This window comes from Balaenoptera acutorostrata, chromosome 1 (genome assembly GCF_949987535.1).
Source record: "Balaenoptera acutorostrata chromosome 1, mBalAcu1.1, whole genome shotgun sequence".
NCBI classification, from domain to species: Eukaryota; Metazoa; Chordata; class Mammalia; order Artiodactyla; family Balaenopteridae; genus Balaenoptera; species Balaenoptera acutorostrata.
The window spans coordinates 33336672-33356678 of NC_080064.1; the positions used below are offsets into that span (position 1 = coordinate 33336672).

General features: G+C 43.9%; 1 protein-coding gene across 1 annotated transcript; it reads right to left on the reverse strand.

Annotated features, from left to right (window-relative positions):
• Positions 1–1982: 1982 nt before the first annotated feature.
• On the reverse strand, positions 1983–4013 carry LOC103001310 (general transcription factor IIF subunit 2-like). The gene is made up of 2 exons (XM_057533239.1): positions 3940–4013; positions 1983–2845 (listed from the first exon to the last, which is right to left on the reverse strand). The coding sequence occupies exon 2, from the start codon at positions 2754–2756 to the stop codon at positions 1983–1985; it is 774 nt and encodes a 257-aa protein (XP_057389222.1). The 5' UTR covers positions 2757–2845; positions 3940–4013.
• Positions 4014–20007: the final 15994 nt, after the last annotated feature.

Genomic DNA, 20007 nt, shown 5'->3' on the forward strand with positions numbered 1-20007 from the left:
CTTTTTACTTCTTACCATCTCTATAATATTCATTTATGGAGTAACCTCCTTCCCTGGAAGAGACTCTGGCAGACCCGCCCTTTTCTTCTCTAGGAAATAAATAGCGCTACAGTCACTTTAGGTCCCAAACAGTCTTGATACGGTGATAAGAACACCCAGACATGACTCAGGGTTGAGCCCTCTCACCTTCCCCACGTGGGAACAGCTTCATCACTCTGCTCCCTCCTCGCTTCCTGCTGTCTCCTCCCCTATTCACTAACCACTGTTTGGGACCCGCCAACGTGTAAGGATGGAGGAGAAAGGAAAGTAGTATGTGAAGTGGTACTCTTGAGATCTGATTTCAAGCCTTCTGGTGTAAGCTGGCACTCTGGTTGGCTCTGGTAGATGAAGAAGGTCAGTGCTCTCACAGGTGCTGAGCTGGTTATTCGGAGGTTTCCCATCACTGACACAGCTCTCCTTCAGTAAGCCTGACGCAGAGGAAGGCACCTCTGCTCTAGGTGTCTGCTTATGATTCCTTCCGCAACCCTGGCATCAGATGCCACTTCTCAGCCTACGTCGACCAAGGTCTCTCCACCCCTCCAGACAGCCCTGTTGGACCCTAGATAACAGCACGCCAATTCCCTCTCTAGCTCCTGGCCCAGAGGAAACATTTGTACCCCTTGTCGCGGCACATTCCGGGAATGAGACCGGTCCCTGTGCAGCAGAGCACCCTAAACAACGCAGTGAAACAGACCTCCTCTGGCCTCTAAACTTCCACGTCTAACTAAGACCCGGCACAGCCAAAATAAATAAAAATAAAAAATAAAAACCCTTCCTCAACCCCACATCCCTCAGCAGCCTTTGAAGGATGGGGTGGGAGAGCAGAAGAGAGACTCCACATCTCCCTCGTGGAGCTGCTGAAAGAAAAAAATTATCTAAAAAATGACATCAAGTCCTAAGCACAGCACCTAGCTTACACCAAGTGCATAAATGTTAGCCATTATTATTGTCATTGTTGCCATTATTCTTGTCAATTTTCATTTCAGTGCTTGCTGCCAGAGTGGAATCTCTTTAAAAGATGTTTCAGGCAATGATCAGGGATCCAAATTTAAGATACAACTCACAACTCCCTTGAAGTAAGGAAAGGATCTCTAATACAGCCTGTTTCCACTCCATCAGTCGGAGGCCATCCTCCTCTACCTGCCAACTGCCAGTTTTAATTATCTCACTCTCTTACTCTAAATATTTTTTCATTGATGTTTCTGCATATGAAAGGACCATATGTTTTAAACATTTCAAAAACTGTGTTCTTCGGTAATTTTAGAACGTAGAATTTGCTTGCCTCCACCCCTACCCCAGCCAACCCTACCCTCCACCCCAGGCCCACCCCTGGCCCCACCCCTGTCCAGTTTCTGATGACACTTCTCTCTCTCTCTTTTTTTTTTTTAATTATTAGCACCTTTTAATTACTATTTATTTATTTATTTATTTATTTGGCTGTCTTGGGTCTTCGTTTCTGTGCAAGGGCTTTCTCTAGTTGCGGCAAGCGGGGGCCACTCTTCATCGCGGTGCGCGGGCCTCTCACTATCATGGCCTCTCTTGTTGCGTGCGGAGCACAAGCTCCAGACGCGCAGGCTCAGTAGTTGTGGCTCACGGGCCTAGTTGCTCCGCGGCATGTGGGATCTTCCCAGACCAGGGCTCGAACCCGTGTCCCCTGCATTAGCAGGCAGATTCTCAACCACTGCACCACCAGGGAAGCCCGACACTTCTCTTTAGACTGAGAGGAGCTGAGCTCTCTGGGGATGCAGCAAAGACGGGCAGTCCTCAGACAACATTTTCTCAGTTTACATCTTTTTTTATTTCCCTGTTTTACAATCTAAATGTGAATACTTAAAAAGATATTTAACCACCCTAACTCTTAGCAATAATAGCACAGCCTCACATCACTTTTAGCGTCAGAAGATTGTCACACTCATATTGGCGCTTCTTGACAAAGGGCTGTCTCACTCACTCTTGGCCGCTGCCAGATAATACCGGTACTCTGCTTTTAGCTCCCATGTGTTTTTGTGGGGCCCTTTTACATTCCGAACACCGATTTCATTCAAGATTTCCTTCAGGTACACCACAGGTTGCATAGTGATGCCAACCAAGTCCTTTATGTTATAATACTGGTGTTTCTCAAAGGCAGCAAAAAGCAAGGTTAAAACTTGATCTTTATCAGCCTTCACTCTCTTTCCATTTTCTTTCTTTTTCTTCTCATATTCAATATTGTACTGATGATTGGCAACAGGTTTATAATTGGTCGTGACTACCTTCTCCAGTTTCTGTACAGTTCTGGCAGGTTTGGAAGACTCCTCTATTTGCCTTCTCTTCAGCCTCATGTAGTTTTCACTCAGAGCAGGTCTGCATTCTCCCCGATGTACCACCGTTCCTTCCAGGGAGAGCTGATCCGGTGCACGCTCAGTCAGCGCTGTGAGGACCTGCCCTCTGACCCCCTGCAAGACAAGCTGATGCTCCCTGGGAGCGACGACCGGGGCAGGTTGTCCATCTGTACCCCGAATGTCTGTAAGTTCCTTATTCAAAATAAATGAGATTTCAGACTTCCCTTGATTTTTGGCAATCTGCAGCTTCCCTACTTCACCGCTTCCAGAAGCTTCGGACCACTGCTGTGACAGGTATTTAGGAAGCTTCACCAGCCATACCCGCTGGTTCTGTTGGATTCCCTCCAAGCTGAGGGGAACGCTCTGGGGCTTGGGTCTGCTGCCTCTGGAGGCCATGTGCACCTGAGCTGAGGGTGCAGAGGGTGGGCCAGCTAGGGATGAAGAGGGAAGCAGGACACCAAAACCAGCTGCTGGAATCCAGGAACCTAGCGAGGAAATATAAAGCACATGCTGACTTCAGAAATGTTAAAAGATAGTCTTAGAATCTAAAGAGTGCTATACAACAATTGTCAAACGATTCATAACAAGGGAAGATGGGAAACCATCATAAAAGTGGGGAGGTTGATAAATAAGCGTGGCACAACCTGAAAACGAAGTACTTCAGCAACTAAAATTACAGGAGCTCCTGTCTACTGATGTGAAGGGTTTTCTAAGACACGGGCATCTCCTAAACGCCTTCCCTACAACCCTGTTTCCCCCTGTCCTTCTCCCCTGCTTTATTTTTCTCCAGAGCACCAGTCAATGTGAAATATCCTGGATAATTTATATTTTATATATTTATTATTTTATCATATCTCTTCCCCACTAGACTGTAAGCCCCATGAGGGTAGAGTTTGTGGCTTTCAGTGCTGTAGGCGTTTAATAATTTTATTTTATTTTTTTGAAGGAACGAAAGGTCTTATTTGATTGGTTTGTTTGTTGTGAAAAAATGGAGTGGAGGTGGACACCACACCCCGCGCCCTGCCCAGGTCCCACCTCCCAGAATTCAGATATCCTGCTTTGCCCTCCTGCCTCCACACAAAATAAGAGGCACGGAGGGCCTTGGCTTGGGGGCACGTCCTCCCTGCCAACCTGGCCTGAGCACAGGGAGAGACCCTGACACCAGCTGTTGGCAGAGACATCGAGGCCACAGAGCTTAGCAGGTTCCAGGCCTATATTTTGTTTCTTCTTCTTTTTCTTTTTTTTCCCCAGGCCTATATTTTGAGGTCCAGAGCGCAGGCGTCTGCATCTGACTTGCAGGCAGAGCAATCCTGCCTCACAGCTCCTAAAGCCCACTGTGGATCAAACACCACCACTGTAGCTTCAACAACCTCTGCTCCGCCATATTCTCTCTGACCTAAGTGGGGAAACCTTCCAATTCAAGTCCAAATCCATTTAAACCAGCAGGAGCCGAGAGGCTGTATTTCTTAAGATAACCTCTCTGGGTGCCCTCATGCCTAAGGCATAGAGAGCAAAGAGTGAGCATAATTTTACAAAAGGAAGCCGGGAAGGAAGCCCCTTCTACCAGGCTGAGACTCACCAGAGCAGGCAGAAAGCTGTGCTGAGCAAGGCTTACAAGGAAGGGTGCTCCCTGATGAGCAGGGCTCACTCAGGCCCCAGGCTGCCTCCCCCTGGAAGGAAGAACCCACTCCCTCCACACAGCTCTATTTATTGCCACCTTTAGGGAGTTCCTTGATGGGATTGGGTTACAACCACCCTGGAAAGCCAATCACCTTGATTCACTTATGGGTTTTTCCCCAAATCTCCTAAAGCATACCCATGAGGGTGGATAGCTTAATGGATTATTTCCTCCACTGAACCCATTTTCCTTAATTCTCCAGTGTAGGGTGGGTTTGAGGGAAGGCAGCTTGCTTCAGCATCTTTAGAAAGGCTGGAGATGCAGGTACTCTAAGGAGTTATTCCTAGTCCCTGACCAGCTATTTTGACTCTGAATTAAAATTGCTCTCACCATCTTCTGGCTAAATGCAGAAAGCCCTTATTTCCCCTCCTGATTGCTCCCTTCATCTTAAAACATTCTCTTCCCGTGGGTTCCATGATGCCCCCTGCTTCTGGGTTTCCTCCTGCCTCTCGAACTGCCATTTCCAGTCTCCTCTGTGGGCACCTCAGTGTGTCTTGGGCCATAACTGCTGTTCCTTGGTCCCAGGTGCTGTCCCTTCTCACTCTACACACCTTTTGAAGATTATATTTCTGCAGAATCCTCTCAAAAGGGCAACCATAGTTCAGATCTCTCTCCTGAGCTTCTGGCAGACCACCCAAATGCCAACTGATGTCCTGCAATGCACACGATTCCTAATAGGTCAAAACCAGGACCCATCACCTTCCCATGCCTTCTCCCCCGAAACAAGCCTGCTCTTCCAGTATTCCCCATCCACCCTGTTTCCTAAACCAGAAACTTGAGTGTTAAGCTTACTTCTCCCCATATCTCGCTCCAGTGAGCCAGCAAGTTCTGCCCATTCTGCCTCCTTAATTCATCTCAAATTGCCCACACTATCCCTATGCCCTGGCCAAGTTGAGGCCACTCTACAACTTTTCTCTCCTGATTCAGTGCAATAGCTTCTTCACTGAATTTGCTTCCTCGGTCACTTTATTTCACACACTGGAGTCAAAGTAGTGTTTCTAAAACATGTTTCTGGTATTTTTTCTTTTTTAATTTTATTTTGGCTGCATCGGGTCTTAGTTGAGGCACACGGGATCTTCGTTGCAGCATGAGGGATCTTTCGTTGCAGCACGCAGGCTTCTTTCTAGTTGTGGCGCGTGGGCTCTAGAGCGTGCAGGCTCAGTAGCTGCAGCGTGTGGGCTTAGTTGCCCTGTGGCATGTGGGATCTTAGTTCCCTGACCAGGGATCGAACCCACGTCCCCTTCATTGGAAGGCGGATTCTTAACCACTGGAACGCCAGGGAAGTCCCTAAAACATGATTCTAAATATGTCTTTCTCGGGCTTCCCTGGTGGCGCAGTGCTTAACAATCTGCCAGCCAAGGCAGGGGACACCGATTCGAGCCCTGATCCGGGAAGATCCCACATGCCGCGGAGAAACTAAGCCTGTGCGCCACAACTACTGAAGCCCGCACGCCTGGAGCCCGTGCTCTGTAACGAGAAGCCACTGCAATGAGAAGCCCGCGCTCCGCAACGAAGAGCAGCCCCCGCTCGCCGCGCGCAGCAACAAAGACGCAACACAGCCAAAAATAAATTAATTAATTAATTAAGAAAAAAGAAATGTCTTTCTCTTTCTTAATAGCCTTCGGAGCCTCCCCACCTTTCATAGAATGAAGTCCATTCTCTTTCCGGTGGCTTACCAAGCCTTTCTAGAAGGGACTGCTGCATCATCTCTTGCAGAAACTCCCTAAAACTCCGCTTGTAAGGAGCTTGTAAACTCAATTAAACCTCCATTGCTCTCTCTCGCCACCAGGTCTTCGTTATTATTTCCTTTCACCGACCTTGCTGCCATAATAACCCCACCCCACTGGCGCAGCTAATTCTTCTTCCCAGCCCCTACTCACGCATAGGCTCCTCCCCAGCCACGTGACCCGCGCGATGCCATTCTTCTTACAAGCTCACTTGAGAAGTTTGCTCTCTCTTTCCTGAACCACCAAGTCTGACACAGGTACGCTCCTAGTGCTTGACAGTGTCTCCTCTGTCAGCACTGGGCACATGTTTCCTAAGGACCTTTTGTTTATTTGTGTCCCCATTATATGGTAATCACTTTGTGACAACAGATTGTGTCTGTCTTGTCCCTCACTGAATGCCAGCATAGGAGTTGCTAAATAAAAATTGCTAGCATGAGTGAAGGATTGATGGAATCCTAAACTGGCATTGCCTTTTTTGAAAGCTATTTGGCCGTATGAAACGAGCCTAACCCTCACAGATGTCGCCTCTGGACAACGGAAGAAGACAGCATAGTGTTGTGAGGGCTTGAAGCGCATGCTCTGGAGATGGGACGCCCAAGTTCAAACCCTGACCCTGCCACTTACTGGTTGTGTGGCCTTGGGGTGGGGGTGGGGAGGTGTCATTTAACCTCTCCATGCCTCCTCTTCCTCATCGGAAAAATGGGAATAATAATAGTACCTACCTTATAAGGTTGTTATGAGGATTAAATGATTTAGTAAAGTGAGTGACGTAGTGAGGGCTCAGTAAATGTTAGCTTGTTATCCACTAGAGTGTCAGTTCCATAATGGTAAGGGTTTTTGTTTTGTTTACTGCTGTATTATATAAACAGTGTCTGGCATCAAATATGTGCTTAAAAGATATTTGTTGATTAAGTAGGCAAAATTCATATGAAACTAATTTTATTTCAGCATACTCATAATGGGAGCCATGATTCCAACCCAAGCAGTCTCTTTCAGCATCCAGGTTCCTAACCTCTACTTCTACTGCCTTAAAGAGCTAAATGTAAACATTTTAGGGGAACCAAAGGAGAACATTTTTGTTGTAACCTAGTGGTTGTCAGGTTTTCCTGAGGTAAACACAAATCATGAAGTAAGACTTAGGCAAGCCTAACTACACAAAAATGAAAATGTCTTTACAGAAGATTCCATAAACTAAAAGGCAAATGACAGACTGTAAAGAAATAGGTGCAACATCTAAAACCGACAAAGGATTAATAACTGGATTATATATAAAGGTCCTAACAATCAACAAGGACATTATTCTGTGAGGGTGTTTTGGGGTGAGGTTAGCATTTAAATAGGTGGACTTTTGTTAAAGCAGATGGCCCTCCATAGTGTGAATGGGCCTCAACTTATCAGCTGAAGGTCTGAATGGAACAGAAGACTGGCCTCCTCCAGGCAAGAGAGAATTCTCCAGCAAATGGCCTCCAGACTCAAACTAGAACATCAGCTTGCCTGGGTCTCCAGCCTGTGGGCCCACACTGCAGTTTTTGGATTTGCCAGCCTCCATAATTGTATGAACCAACTCCTTATAATAAATTCCTATATAGTAAGTATCACATTAATATATTATTTTAATTAAACATGTTATAAATGTTATCTAAATATATAATATATTATGACTATACATATACTATAATAATATATTATCACTAATATATTATTATAATATAATTAACATAAATTTATATAATCTATATCTATCTATATCCATATCTATCTATGTCTCCTATTGGTTCTGTTTCTCTGGAGAATGCTAATTAATACAGCCTATTAAGAGTTCAGGGAAAGGTGCATGCACACACATATACATACATATATAAGGTAACAGCACAGAATACACTGATAAAGCAGAAGTTCTGGTCCCAGGTGGGAGGCTTAATAATACTATAGCTTCCCTCTTCTGCCCTGAATCATAGAAAAGAAAGAAAAAATATTTTAATAAATCTATTACAATGCTAGTAACCAACAAGCGTTTCTTCCAGTGGACCAGAAACTGTTAGGAATCCCTGAAAACCATAACTAGGTTAGTTAACAGGACATGTCAGTGACAAAAATGAGTGCACAAGAATCCTAAACATTTAATGAATTCTAAAATCATAGACGAGAGAGACACAACAGAGACAGAAGAGCCCAAGGAAACAGAGCAAGCAGAATAGGACTTCAGAAAAATTAGTCTTCTCAGAGATGAAAGAGGTTATAGCATCATAGACATTAATCAGCTAAAGAGCTTGGAGATCAAAAACTTAATCTGAAATAAAATATTCACTAGAAGAGACCCTATAGCAGCATGGATGCAGGTGAAGATGAGATCAGTGAGCTGGAAGATTAAGCTGAGGAATTCTTTCAAAAGATATCCCCCAAACACAAAGATATAAAATGTTTTAAAGAAAAGTTAAGAGACAGGTCCAGAAGTTTCAACATCCATCAAATGAGAATTCCAGAAGAAGAGAAGATACTGGAGAAGAGAGACCTCTCAAGCAATTCTCAAAGGGATTTCCCAGAACTCATGAAACCCTCAAATGGAAAGGCCTCACCAAGGACTTGGCAGAATAAACTGAAAAAGGGATATTGTAATGAAATTTCAGAAACCAAGGATTAAGAAAAAAATCTTAAAAGCACAAAGAAAACAGATTCCCTATCAATGGAGTATGCATCATGTTGACTTCAGAGTTCAGATGAAAATTTACAATACTCATTCTAAAAATACAGTGAAGCAATAGCTTCAAATTTCTGAGAGAAAATAACATGGAACCTAAAATTCTAAACTCAACCAAATTCTCATTCTGGTGTGGGGGCTTGTCCCCTTGTGCTCCCATCCCACTTCCCAGTGTAGTCGTTTAATGGAAAGAGCACAGAACCAGGTGCCAGGATTCTGGCCTTGGTATTGCTACTCAAGGCTGTGTGCCCTGGGCAAGTGTCTTTGCCTCTCTGGGCATAGTTTCTTCTTCCTTAAAATGGAGGTAACATCCCTGTCTGGTGAACGTCTAATGAGACAAACAGTGAGAAACGTGTGGGAGCGTCTAATGCAATGACTAGAGGGAGGCTCTAAATCCTCCTTGACCCGTCCCCATCCCCCTGCTACAGGTCCTTCTTCCCCCAGTGCCCATACCCCAGTGCCGTTTGAGCTCAGTTATTGCTTGGTGAACCGGTCAGCATTAGTGTTTCCTTCATGTTCAGTCCTTTTCTGTGCATATGCAGCGGGCTTTTCAATGGTGGGAAGATAAGAGGCTTCTTGCAGGTTCTGACGATGGCTAGACAGGGATAGAAGGTGCCTTTCAAGGATGGAGAGTGGGCACCTCCATTGCCTCTATCCAGGGTGAGCGCTAATGACCAGAGGGGCCCCCTCCACACGCTGGAGAGCCCTGCACTTTGACCCACTCCCTGGTCATCCTGGGATTGTTTTTATGAGCTCTGGATTGGATTCTACCCAAACTATGCCCCTAACTAACTGTTGGGTGAATTTGGACAACCCTCTGGGCCTTTGTTTCTTAATTTATAAGATGGAGAAAGCTGTACTCATGGATCTCAAAGGTATCTTCCAAGTCAAAATGTCAGAGAATTTTGGACTCTCTGTTGATGGAATCTGAGTCATAATGGCATCAAGCAAAGAAAGAATGCAGAACACTGGGCCCATCACTTCTCAGCGGAGAGCCATGAAGAAGAAGCTGCCCTGTCTCATTCCTGTTCAACCTCCTCTTCCTCATCCTTCTCCTCTTGCCCCAGCTCCGCTTTCAGCTCACTTCCTTCCTCCTGTCCTGACTCTTGTCCCTAAGACTTCCCTGTCTCTTCACCCTGTGCCTGCCTCAGTCACCAGCTACTCAGACCAAACTGGTCCTCTTCCTACCACATGCCCAGACTGTCTCCCTCCTCTTACCAGTTTTGCCCCTTCCCACCTCCCTGCCTGGGTCACCTCTACCCTGGCCTGTCGCCCTGCTCCTCCTACCACCTGCCTTCCTCCTCTCCCTCTCCCTTTCATTCGCCGCCCCTTCCGCCTTGCTCCCCTCTTCTCCCACACTCCTCCCTTGACCCCTGCCCCTCCTCCGCACCCTGCTTCTTCCCCAACCTGCATGGGCCTTGGGCCCAGATAAGCACCCCCTGCTCCTGCTAGGACATCTACCCCAACCAGCCCTCACCAGGCCTGATGATTCCATCATGGGGCCTTGTGTCCCTACCAGTGGGGCACCTTGCCCATCACAGAACTCCTGGGAATGTGGTACGCAGCATCCTGGTGACCTGGTGGACATGGGGGATACTGGAAGATGACCAGCAGGCATACAACCTGGAGGGGCACCTCCCTCAGGTAAGGGTCTCTTTCTCAAGATGGGGTTCTCAGCTGCTCCCATGTCTTGGTTATCTTGCTGCCTGAGTTTAGCGTATGTCTCCATTCCCATTCCTTACATCAAATGTAAATGGAGATCGTATTATTTTTATATAAGAGACTCCACAGGGAGTAAAGCTTAGGGAAAACTGCAAGTGGACTCTGAATTCTAACCCATGTGCATCTCAACACCGATGTCACGGACACTGATACACACGCAGACACACGCTGTCCTGTGCTAACAGTTCCCAGTCGCCATAACCCTGTACAGAGATCAGCTCGGTAGCACGAGGCAGCTTTGGCCTGAGGATGGTGTGAATGGAATTCTCCTGAGACATTGTGTTCTCTCGGCCCTTTTATACAGTCCAAAACTCTTGGTTTGGAGCTATCGGTTTGCTTCTATAACATGTCGATCAGTTGAGGTCCATTTGGCCACAGTTCATAACATGCTTTTATCATCAGCCTGTGCAAGGTCCCTTTCTTGTTCATTTAGATACTCCCTTTTATGCCCATTTCTCACTTCTACTCCCCTTATTTAAAAAAAAAAAAACTCTCAAAATATTTTGACGTGTATGTGTGTGTATTCTTGCAAAATATGTGGTATTATTTTGTGAGCTGTACTTTTTTTTTAAAGATTTTTTTGATGCAGACCATTTTTTAAAGTCTTTGTTGAATTTGTTATAGTATTGCTTCTGTTTTGTCTTGGGTATTTGGCTGTAGGCATGTAGGATCTTAGCTCCCCAACCAGGGATCAAAACCATACCCCCTGCACTGGAAGGCAAAGTCTTAACCACTGGACTGCCAGGGAAGTCCCTGTGAGCTGTACTTTTTTTTTTATTATTATTAATTTATTTATTTTTGGCTGTGTTGGGTCTTCGCCTCTGTGCGAGGGCTTTCTCTAGTTGCGGCAATCGGGGGCCACTCTTCATCGCAGTGCGCGGGCCTCTCACTATCGTGGCCTCTCTTGTTGCCGAGCACAGGCTCCAGACGCGCAAGCTCAGTAGTTGTGGCTCACGGGCTCAGTTGCCCCGCGGCATGTGGGATCTTCCCAGACCAGGGCTCGAACCCGTGTCCCCTGCATTGGCAGGCGGACTCTCAACCACTGCGCCACCAGGGAAGCCCCCTGAGCTGTACTTTTAATTTTCATACATGGTATTATATGCTAGACTTTATTCTGTTTACTGCCTTTTCACCCAGCACTCTATTTCTAAGATCTATCTATGTGTGTGTATGTCATCTGTGCTTCTAACTTCTGCACTGTATCCCGCTGAGTGTCTCCTCCATGTTATACTCATCCATTTCCCCAGACAAATGGATACCTAGATTACCTCTAACTCTCCACCATGGCGGACAATTCCAAAACGACCATCCTTACACACGCTCACTTTTTTCTTTCTTTTTTTATTGAAGTATAGTTGATTTACAATGTAGTGTTAATTTCCGCTGTACAGCAAAGTGATTCAGTTATACATATATATACATTCTTTTTTATGTTCTTTTCCATTATGGTTTATCTCAGGATATTGAATATAGTTCCCTGTGCTATACAGTAGGACCTTGTTATTTATCCATTCTATATATACTAGTTTGCATCTGCTAACCCCCAACTCCCACTCCATCCCTCCCCCACTTCTCCTCCCCCTTGGCAACCACATGTTTATTCTCTATGTCTGTGAGTCTGTTTCTGTTTCATAGATAAGTTCATTTTTGTCATATTTTAAATTCCACATATAAGTGATATCATATGATATTTGTCTTTCTTACTTCACTTAGTATGATAATCTTTAGGTCCATCCATGTTGCTACAAGTGGCATTATTTCATTCTTTTTTATGGCTGAGTAATATTCCATTGTATATATGTACCACATCTTCTTTATCCATTCATTTGTCGATGGACATTTAGGTTGTTTCCATGTCTTGGCTATTTGTGAATAGTGCTGCTATGAACATCGGGGTCATGCCCAATTTTGATGCCATGTGGGAGCTCGCTGGGATGGGTGCCCAGCACTAGGAGCACTGAGTTAAAAGGTGCTCTAGTCAATCTTCTGTTATTCACATTAAGTGTTCTTGTTAGGAGGAGAAATTGTTCATTGTATACATATATTTGTAAGGCAAGTTCAGTAAACCCCCTCTGGGCCATTGATATGCCTGAGACCTAGGAACTGAAATTCTCAAACTCACAAGATTTCTTTTGGTTTTGCTGAGGTGAAGACTTTTATAACCAGCCTATATTTTACAGATTTGTGGAGTTTTGAGGCAACTACACACATACAAATCAAGACTGTGGGCTCTCCACTCGACCACCAGCACCAGCAAACATTAGCTACTGGGTCACTACCTATCATTAGGCCTCATTTATAAAGGAGCTGCATGCCAGACTTCTGCAACTTCTTTACAATTTGTTCTCATAATTGTTAGTGTTACCATTCACAGTTGTTACTGTTATATGTCAATCCATGATGCCTCCCACTTTCAGACGCTGTCAGGATCTTTAGTGAGTTCCTTTTCTTTAGGCAAGTTGCGCCTCCTGCATCCCTTATCCCTGCCTGGTGGGCTGGCCAGTCTTGAAGGGCATCTCCCTTTGTCATTGTCCCCTCACATCACCTGTGCTTATGACCAAACCATGAAAGATGCAGGACCAGTGATGGCTGAGCTAGAGAAGAATGCAGGGGCTTATCCCCCAGAGAGAACATGATTGGACTTTCCTGGGCAACTTCCTTCCAGGCCCACCATCTCGTCTGTTTCCCAGGAATAATCCAGAATAATCCTCTATGACCTCTAAGGCTTTTCCGCTCTGAGAATCCACCTCCTGCAGGAAGAGGGAGGTTTCCAGTGTTTGGATCAAAGCTGTGATTTTCTCAAAAGGCCTTTATCCTGGAATTTACAAGGTAGCAGGGTTTGGAAGGCAATGGTGTTCTACATCCTACACAAGCACAGGTATCTGATTTATAGATGATATTTTTAAAATATACACTACTGAGGTATAATTTACATAAAATAAAATGCATCCTCAACATGATTAATATAATCAACGCTGGTGTATGTTACATATAAAAGTTGTTACAAGAGCAAATCCTGAGTTCTCATCATGGGGAAAAAATATTTTTTTCTTTTTCTTTTATTTTTGTATCTATATGAGATGATGAGTGCTCATTAAACTCACTGTGGTGATCAGAACAAAACATCTATTTTAAGGGTACAGTTGGATGCATTTTGATAAATACATACACCTATGTAACCACTACCGCAATCCAGATACATTTAGAATGTTTCTATCATCTCCCCCAAATTCCTCTGTGATCCTTTGCAGTCAATACCATCCACCCCAAATCCTCAGGCAACACTGATTGACATTTTTCCCTATAAATGAGTCTGATGTGGTCTAGAATTTCATATGACAGTATTTACTCTTGTGTCTGGTTTCTTTCGTTCAACGTGCCGTTTTTGCCATACGTCTGTGCTGTTGCCTATATCAGTAGTTCATTCTATTTAGTGCTGAGTGGTATCCCATTACACTAATCTTCCACAAATTACTTTTCTATTGCACCTGTTGCAACAGTTGTCAATTTGCTGCCTGTCAACTCCAAACCTACCCGTCAATACCTGCTCTGGGATAGTTGGAGAGCTCCCTTTTCGCGTTTCTCCTTTGCAGTGAGTCCAATATTAAGCTGTGTCAGTAGATGGAGCTGTGGAGGGACACTGCAGGAAGAAGAAACTTTTCCGGGATCCAGTGTGCTTCTGTTTGCTTCTCTACCTCCACGTGCACTGCTGCCAGAGGCATGTCCATGGGAGCATCCATTAATGTTATGTCCCAGCTGTGTGTCCAGAACATGCCTGTGAGCTCACAGCCCCAGGCCTAGCCCCGTGTCCACCTCTCTGGAGCGTCCCGTGGCGGACTCTATGCACCTCAGGCACCATCCTGCTGATGAGCAGGCCTCTGATTTCCCGGTGCACCAACCTGCCAGCCTCCACCACCAGCTCCCTGGAAGGCTGTTTCCAGTGCCCCTCCAGACATGGGCACACACATCCTAGGACTTCATCACTCAGCCTGCAAGTAGGTTCCTGACTCAGACTCTCCCAAGGTGCTCCCTGCCAGCCAGTACCCCAGAGGGATGTTTCCTAATTGCCTGGAGGCTATGGACCAGGCCTGGCTTGGGCTCCCGGGGCACCTCACATCGCATTACAAATTTTTCAACAAGGTTTGAATTCCTGATTGAAGGATAGGGCCCCTTCCAATTTGTTCTTCCCTTGGACACTCCCTCAGCTTTAGAATATTCTATAGATTTCTCTTTAAACCTTCTACAGTGGTAGAGTTAATAATTTTTAACATTAAAATTTCCTTGTTCACTGGACAGCTACATGTAAAAGAATGAAATTAGAACACTCCCTAACACCATACACAAAAATAAACTCAAAATGGATTAAAGACCTAAATATAAGGCCAGACACTATAAAACTCTTAGAGGAAAACATAGGCAGAACACTCTATGACATAAATCACAGCAAGATCCTTTTTGACCCACCTCCTAGAGAAATGGAAATAAAAACAAAAATTAACAAATGGGACCTAATGAAACTTAAAAGCTTTTGCACAGCAAAGGAAAACATAAACAAGATGAAAAGACAACCCTCAGAATGGGAGAAAATGTTTGCCAATGAAGCAACTGACAAAGGATTAATCTCCAAAATTTACAAACAGCTCATGCAGCTCCATATCAAAAAAAGACAAAAACCCAATCCAAAAATGGGCAGAAGACTTAAACAGACATTTCTCCAAAGAAGATATACAGATTGCCAACAAACACATGAAAGGACGCTCAACATCACTAATCGTTAGAGAAATGCAAATCAAAACTACAATGAGGTATCACCTCACACCAGTCAGAATGGCCATCATCAAAAGTCTACAAACAATAAATGCTGGAGAGGGTGTGGAGAAAAGGGAACCCTCTTGCACTGTTGGTGGGAATGTAAATTGATACAGCCACTATGGAGAACAGTATGGAGGGTCCTTAAAAAACTAAAAATAGAACTACCATATGACCCAGCAATCCCATTACTGGGCATATACCCTGAGAAAACCATAGGTCAAAAAGAGTCATGTACCAAAATGTTCATTGCAGCTCTATTTACAATAGCCAGGACATGGAAGCAACCTAAATGTCCATCAACAGATGAATGGATAAAGAAGATGTGGCACATATATACAATGGAATATTACTCAGCCATAAAAAGAAATGAAATGGAGGTATTTGTAATGAGGTGGATGCAGTTAGAGTCTGTCATACAGAGTGAAGTAAGTCAGAAAGAGAAAAACAAATACAGTATGCTAACACATATATATGGAATCTAAGGGAAAAAAAAAAGGCCATGAAGAACCTAGTGGCAAGACGGGAATAAAGACACAGACCTACTAGAGAATGGACTTGAGGATATGGGGAGGGGGTGGGGTGAGATGTGACAGGGTAAGAGAGTGTCATGGACATATATACACTACCAAATGTAAAATAGATAGCTAGTGGGAAGCAGCCGCATAGCACAGGGAGATCAGCTCGGTGCTTTGTGACCACCTAGAGGGGTGGGATGGGGAGGGTGGGAGGGAGGGAGATGCAAGAGGGAAGAGAAATGGGAACATATTGTATATGTATAACAGATTCACTTTGTTATAAAGCAGATGCTAACACACTATTGTAAGGCAATTATACTTCAATAAAGATGTTTGAAAAAAAAAAAAAAAAAGTCTACAAACAATAAATGCTGGAGAGGGTGTGGAGAAAAGGGAACCCTCTTGCACTGTTGGTGGGAATGTAAATTGATACAGCCACTATGGAGAACAGTATGGAGGGTCCTTAAAAAACTAAAAATAGAACTACCATATGACCCAGCAATCCCATTACTGGGCATATACCCTGAGAAAACCATAATTCAAAAAGAGTCATGTACCACAATGTTCATTGCAGCTCTATTTACAATAGCCAGGACATGGAAGCAACCTAAGTGTCCATTGGCAGATGTATGGATAAAGAAGATGTGGTACATATATAAAATGGAATATTACTCAGCCATAAAAAGAAATGAAATTGAGTTATTTGTAGTGAGGTGGATGGACCTAGAGTCTGTCATACAGAGTGAAGTAAGTCAGAAATAGAAAAACAAATACCGTATGCTAACAACATATATATGGAATCTAAAAAAAAGATGGTTCTGAAGAACGTAGGGGCAGGACAGGAATAAAGACGCAGACGTAGAGAATGGACTTGAGGACACAGGGAGTGGGAAGGGTAAGCTGGGACGAAGTGAGAGGGTGGCATGGACATATATACACTACCAAATGTAAAATAGATAGCTAATGGGAAGCAGCCGCATAGCACAGGGAGATCAGCTCAGTGCTTTGTGACCACCTAGAGGGGTGGATAGGGAGGGTGGGAGGGAGACGCAAGAGGGAGGAGACATATGTATATGTATAGCTGATTCACTTTGTTATAAAGCAGAAACTAACACACCATTGTAAAAAAAATAAAATTTCCTTGTTCAAATTACTGTGTGGTTTCTATATTTTGATCGACCCCTGACAGATGCATTAGACATTTGTATTGTGTCCAATTTGGGGCTATTATGAATAAAACTGCCATGAGCATTTTTGTCTTTGGGTGGACATAGGCTTTCATTTTTCCTGATAAACAGCTAGAAGTGGAATTGCTGGGTCTTGGGGTAAGTGTATGAGAAATTTTTAAGAAATTGCCAAACTGTTTTCCAAAGTGATTATACTATTTTATATTTCCATCAAATTGGAATTGTATATCTTCTTCTGTGACACATCTGTTTAAGTCTTTTGCCCATTTTTACTTTGTCTTATTAAGTCATCATCTTATGAGTCATAATGGTATCTTTCAGAGAGAAGAAATTTTAACTTTGATGAAATCCAATTTATCTTTTTATTTTTATTTTAGGGCTAGTGCTTTTTATGTTCTAGGAAATCACTGCCTACCATAATGTTGTGAAGATTTTTTTCCTATATTTTCTTGTAGAAGTTTTTAAATTTTAACTTTTTTATTTGGGGCTATGATCCATTTTGAGTTAATTTTTGTGTATAATGTGAAGTAAGGGTCGCGGTTCATATTTTTCCACTGAAATATCCAGTTGTTGCAGCACCACTTGTTGAAAAGATTATTGAATGACATTGGCACCTTTGTCAAAAATTAATTATTTCTGCAGTGTTCTGTTCCACTGATCTATCCTTATGCCAATACCATTGTTACTTTATAGTCAGTCTTGCAATCAGGTAATATAAGTCTTTCAACTTGGTTCTTCCTTTTCAACATTGCTTTAGCTATTCAATGTTCTTTGCATTTCCAAATAAATTTTAGTATCAGCATGCCAATTTCTTCAAGAAGCCTGCTGGGATTTTTACTGAAAGTGCATTGAGTCTAAAGGGAAATTTGGAAAGAACTGACAATTTAACAATATTGTGCCCTCCAATCCATGAACAGGGTATGATTAACTCTCCATATGTTCAGGTCTTTAATTTCTGTCACACTGCATCTCTCTGCCCATCCTTCTGCAATTACATCTCCCTTTGACCACGGCTGGGAAGTTTTCCACTTTTAAAGACCCAGATCATTAGATTGGGCCCACTCACATAATGCAGGATAATCTCCCTATCTCAAAGCCCTAAATTTAGTCATATCTGCAAAGTCCCTTTTGCCATGTAAATTAACATATTCACATGTTCTGGGCATTAGGGTGTGGGCATCTTCAGGGGCTTCATTATTCTGCCTGCCACCCTTCACCGCAAATAATGCTACGATGAATATCCCTTGTACATGTCCTTTTAATAGATCGACATACACATGTATAGGTCATAGGGTCTGCACATAATTAGACCAGGTAATGTCAGCTTCCTTCCAAAATGGCTACACCTATTGTACCTCCATGTCCTTGTCATCACTTGGCATTATCCAGTTTTCTAATTTTTGCCCATCAATCATAAGTATAAAGTAATATCTCATTATGGCTTTAATTTGTATTTCTCTGATTATAATGATTCTGGGGCTATTTTCATATACTTATTAACTTTTGGAGTTTGCCTGTTCATTTCCTTTGCCCATTTTCCATTGTTTTCTTTTTATTGTCGATTTGTAGAACTTCCTTTTACATTCTAGCTATTAATTCCTTGCCATTTTTGACATTGTAAATCACTATTCTGTAATCTGGTTATTCACTTCTGTCCATAATGCCATTCATTAAATAGAAAGCCTCACTTTTAATGTAATCACATTACACAGTTTGTAATGTATGATTTGTGCTTTTGAAATATTAAAAGTTCTTCCTTGTCCTTAGTTCACAAAACTATTTCTTTTACATTTTTCTTTTATTTATTTATTTATTTATGGCTGTACTGCTCAGCATGCAGGATCTTAGTTCCCTGACCAGGGATTGAACCCATGCCCCCTGCATTGGGAGCTTGGAGTCTTAACCACTGGACCGCCAGGGAAGTCCCTACATTTTTCTCGTATTAACTTTACATTTTAGGGACTTCACTGGTGGCACAGTGGATAGGACTCTGTGCTCCAAGGCAGGGGGCCCAGGTTCAATCCCTGGTCAGGGAACTAGATTCCACATGCATGCCGCAACTAAGAGTTCACATGCCACAAATGCGGAGCCCACGTGCCGCAACTAAGGAGCCGCAAGCCACCACCAATGACCCCATGAGCCGCAACTAAGGAGCCTGCCTGCTGCAACTAAGACCCCGTGCAACCAAATAAATAAATATTAAAAAACAAACAAAAAACTACTATGCCTTATCCCTTAAAAAAAAAAAAACTTTATATTTACCTTTCAATCTTGGGTCTAAGATAAACCATCTAGGGCTTATCTTTGCATCTTGGTGTAGGAGAGTGTATGATCAGGCCACTCAAGATGGCTGTTCTCTCTCTCTTTTTTTTTTTTGGCTGCACTGCACGGCTTGGGGGATTTTAGTTCCCCTACTGGGGATTGAACCTGCACCCTTGGCAGTGAAAGCACAGAGTCCTAACCACTGGACCGCCAGGGAATTCCCTCAAGATGGCTGTTCTCTTGCTCTCTGTACATCCCCTGCTCGACCAGTCCCTGTTCACGTGACTATCCAATCCACTTAATAGTAGGGCTTAATCAGTAACTGCCTACCTGCTTGTCCCTTGCTCCAGCCGCTGGTTTCCCTGGTAACTGATGAGCCAACCTGACATCAATTCCCCCTGTAAATGGTAGCCTCCCTCTTCCCTGAGTAGCGAAGGGTTGCTGCCATGCCCTGCCTGCGTGCCTGCCATAGTGGGGTGTTGCTCCAGGACTTTTTGCTTCGGACGTGTAAGATTCCCCTCCAATAAGCTATTGATGTCTCTGTCGCTGTCTCCAGGCTCTTCTTCCATCTCAAGGCTAAACAATTACAAGCCTTACAGGCCTGCGGGGCGTAGCCCAACAATTGGTGAACCAGTCAGGAAGTTGATGAAACCTGTGAGTGCTGGGATGTCGGGAAGTAGGATGGGGAATGGAACATTGGGGGGGGGGGGGTGATGCTGGTGGCCGTCCACTAGCACGTGGGGCCCTGTGGCAGCTGACTACCATGAGAGATGTCTTTTTCTTCCATTACGTTGATGATATTCTGTTAACCTCAGAGTCTTCTTCCAGTTTAAAAGTAGCAGCCCCGTGCTTGTGACTCATCTGACTTCACAGGGATGGCTGGTGAATACAGACAAAACACAAGGACCTGGATTATCTACAAAATACAAGCCCCTAAACAACTACAGACACAGGCTTTAGGGATATTAACTCAGGGACAGGCTTGTGAATTGGACATGGCCAGTTATTCAGAAGGGTTTGGTAAAGGCCTGTGGCAACGGCAAAAT

Excerpts from the sequence above, each read along its gene's own strand:
- LOC103001310 (XM_057533239.1), bottom strand. The coding sequence starts at position 2,756 with ATGGCCTCCAGAGGCAGCAGACCCAAGCCCCAGAGCGTTCCCCTCAGC.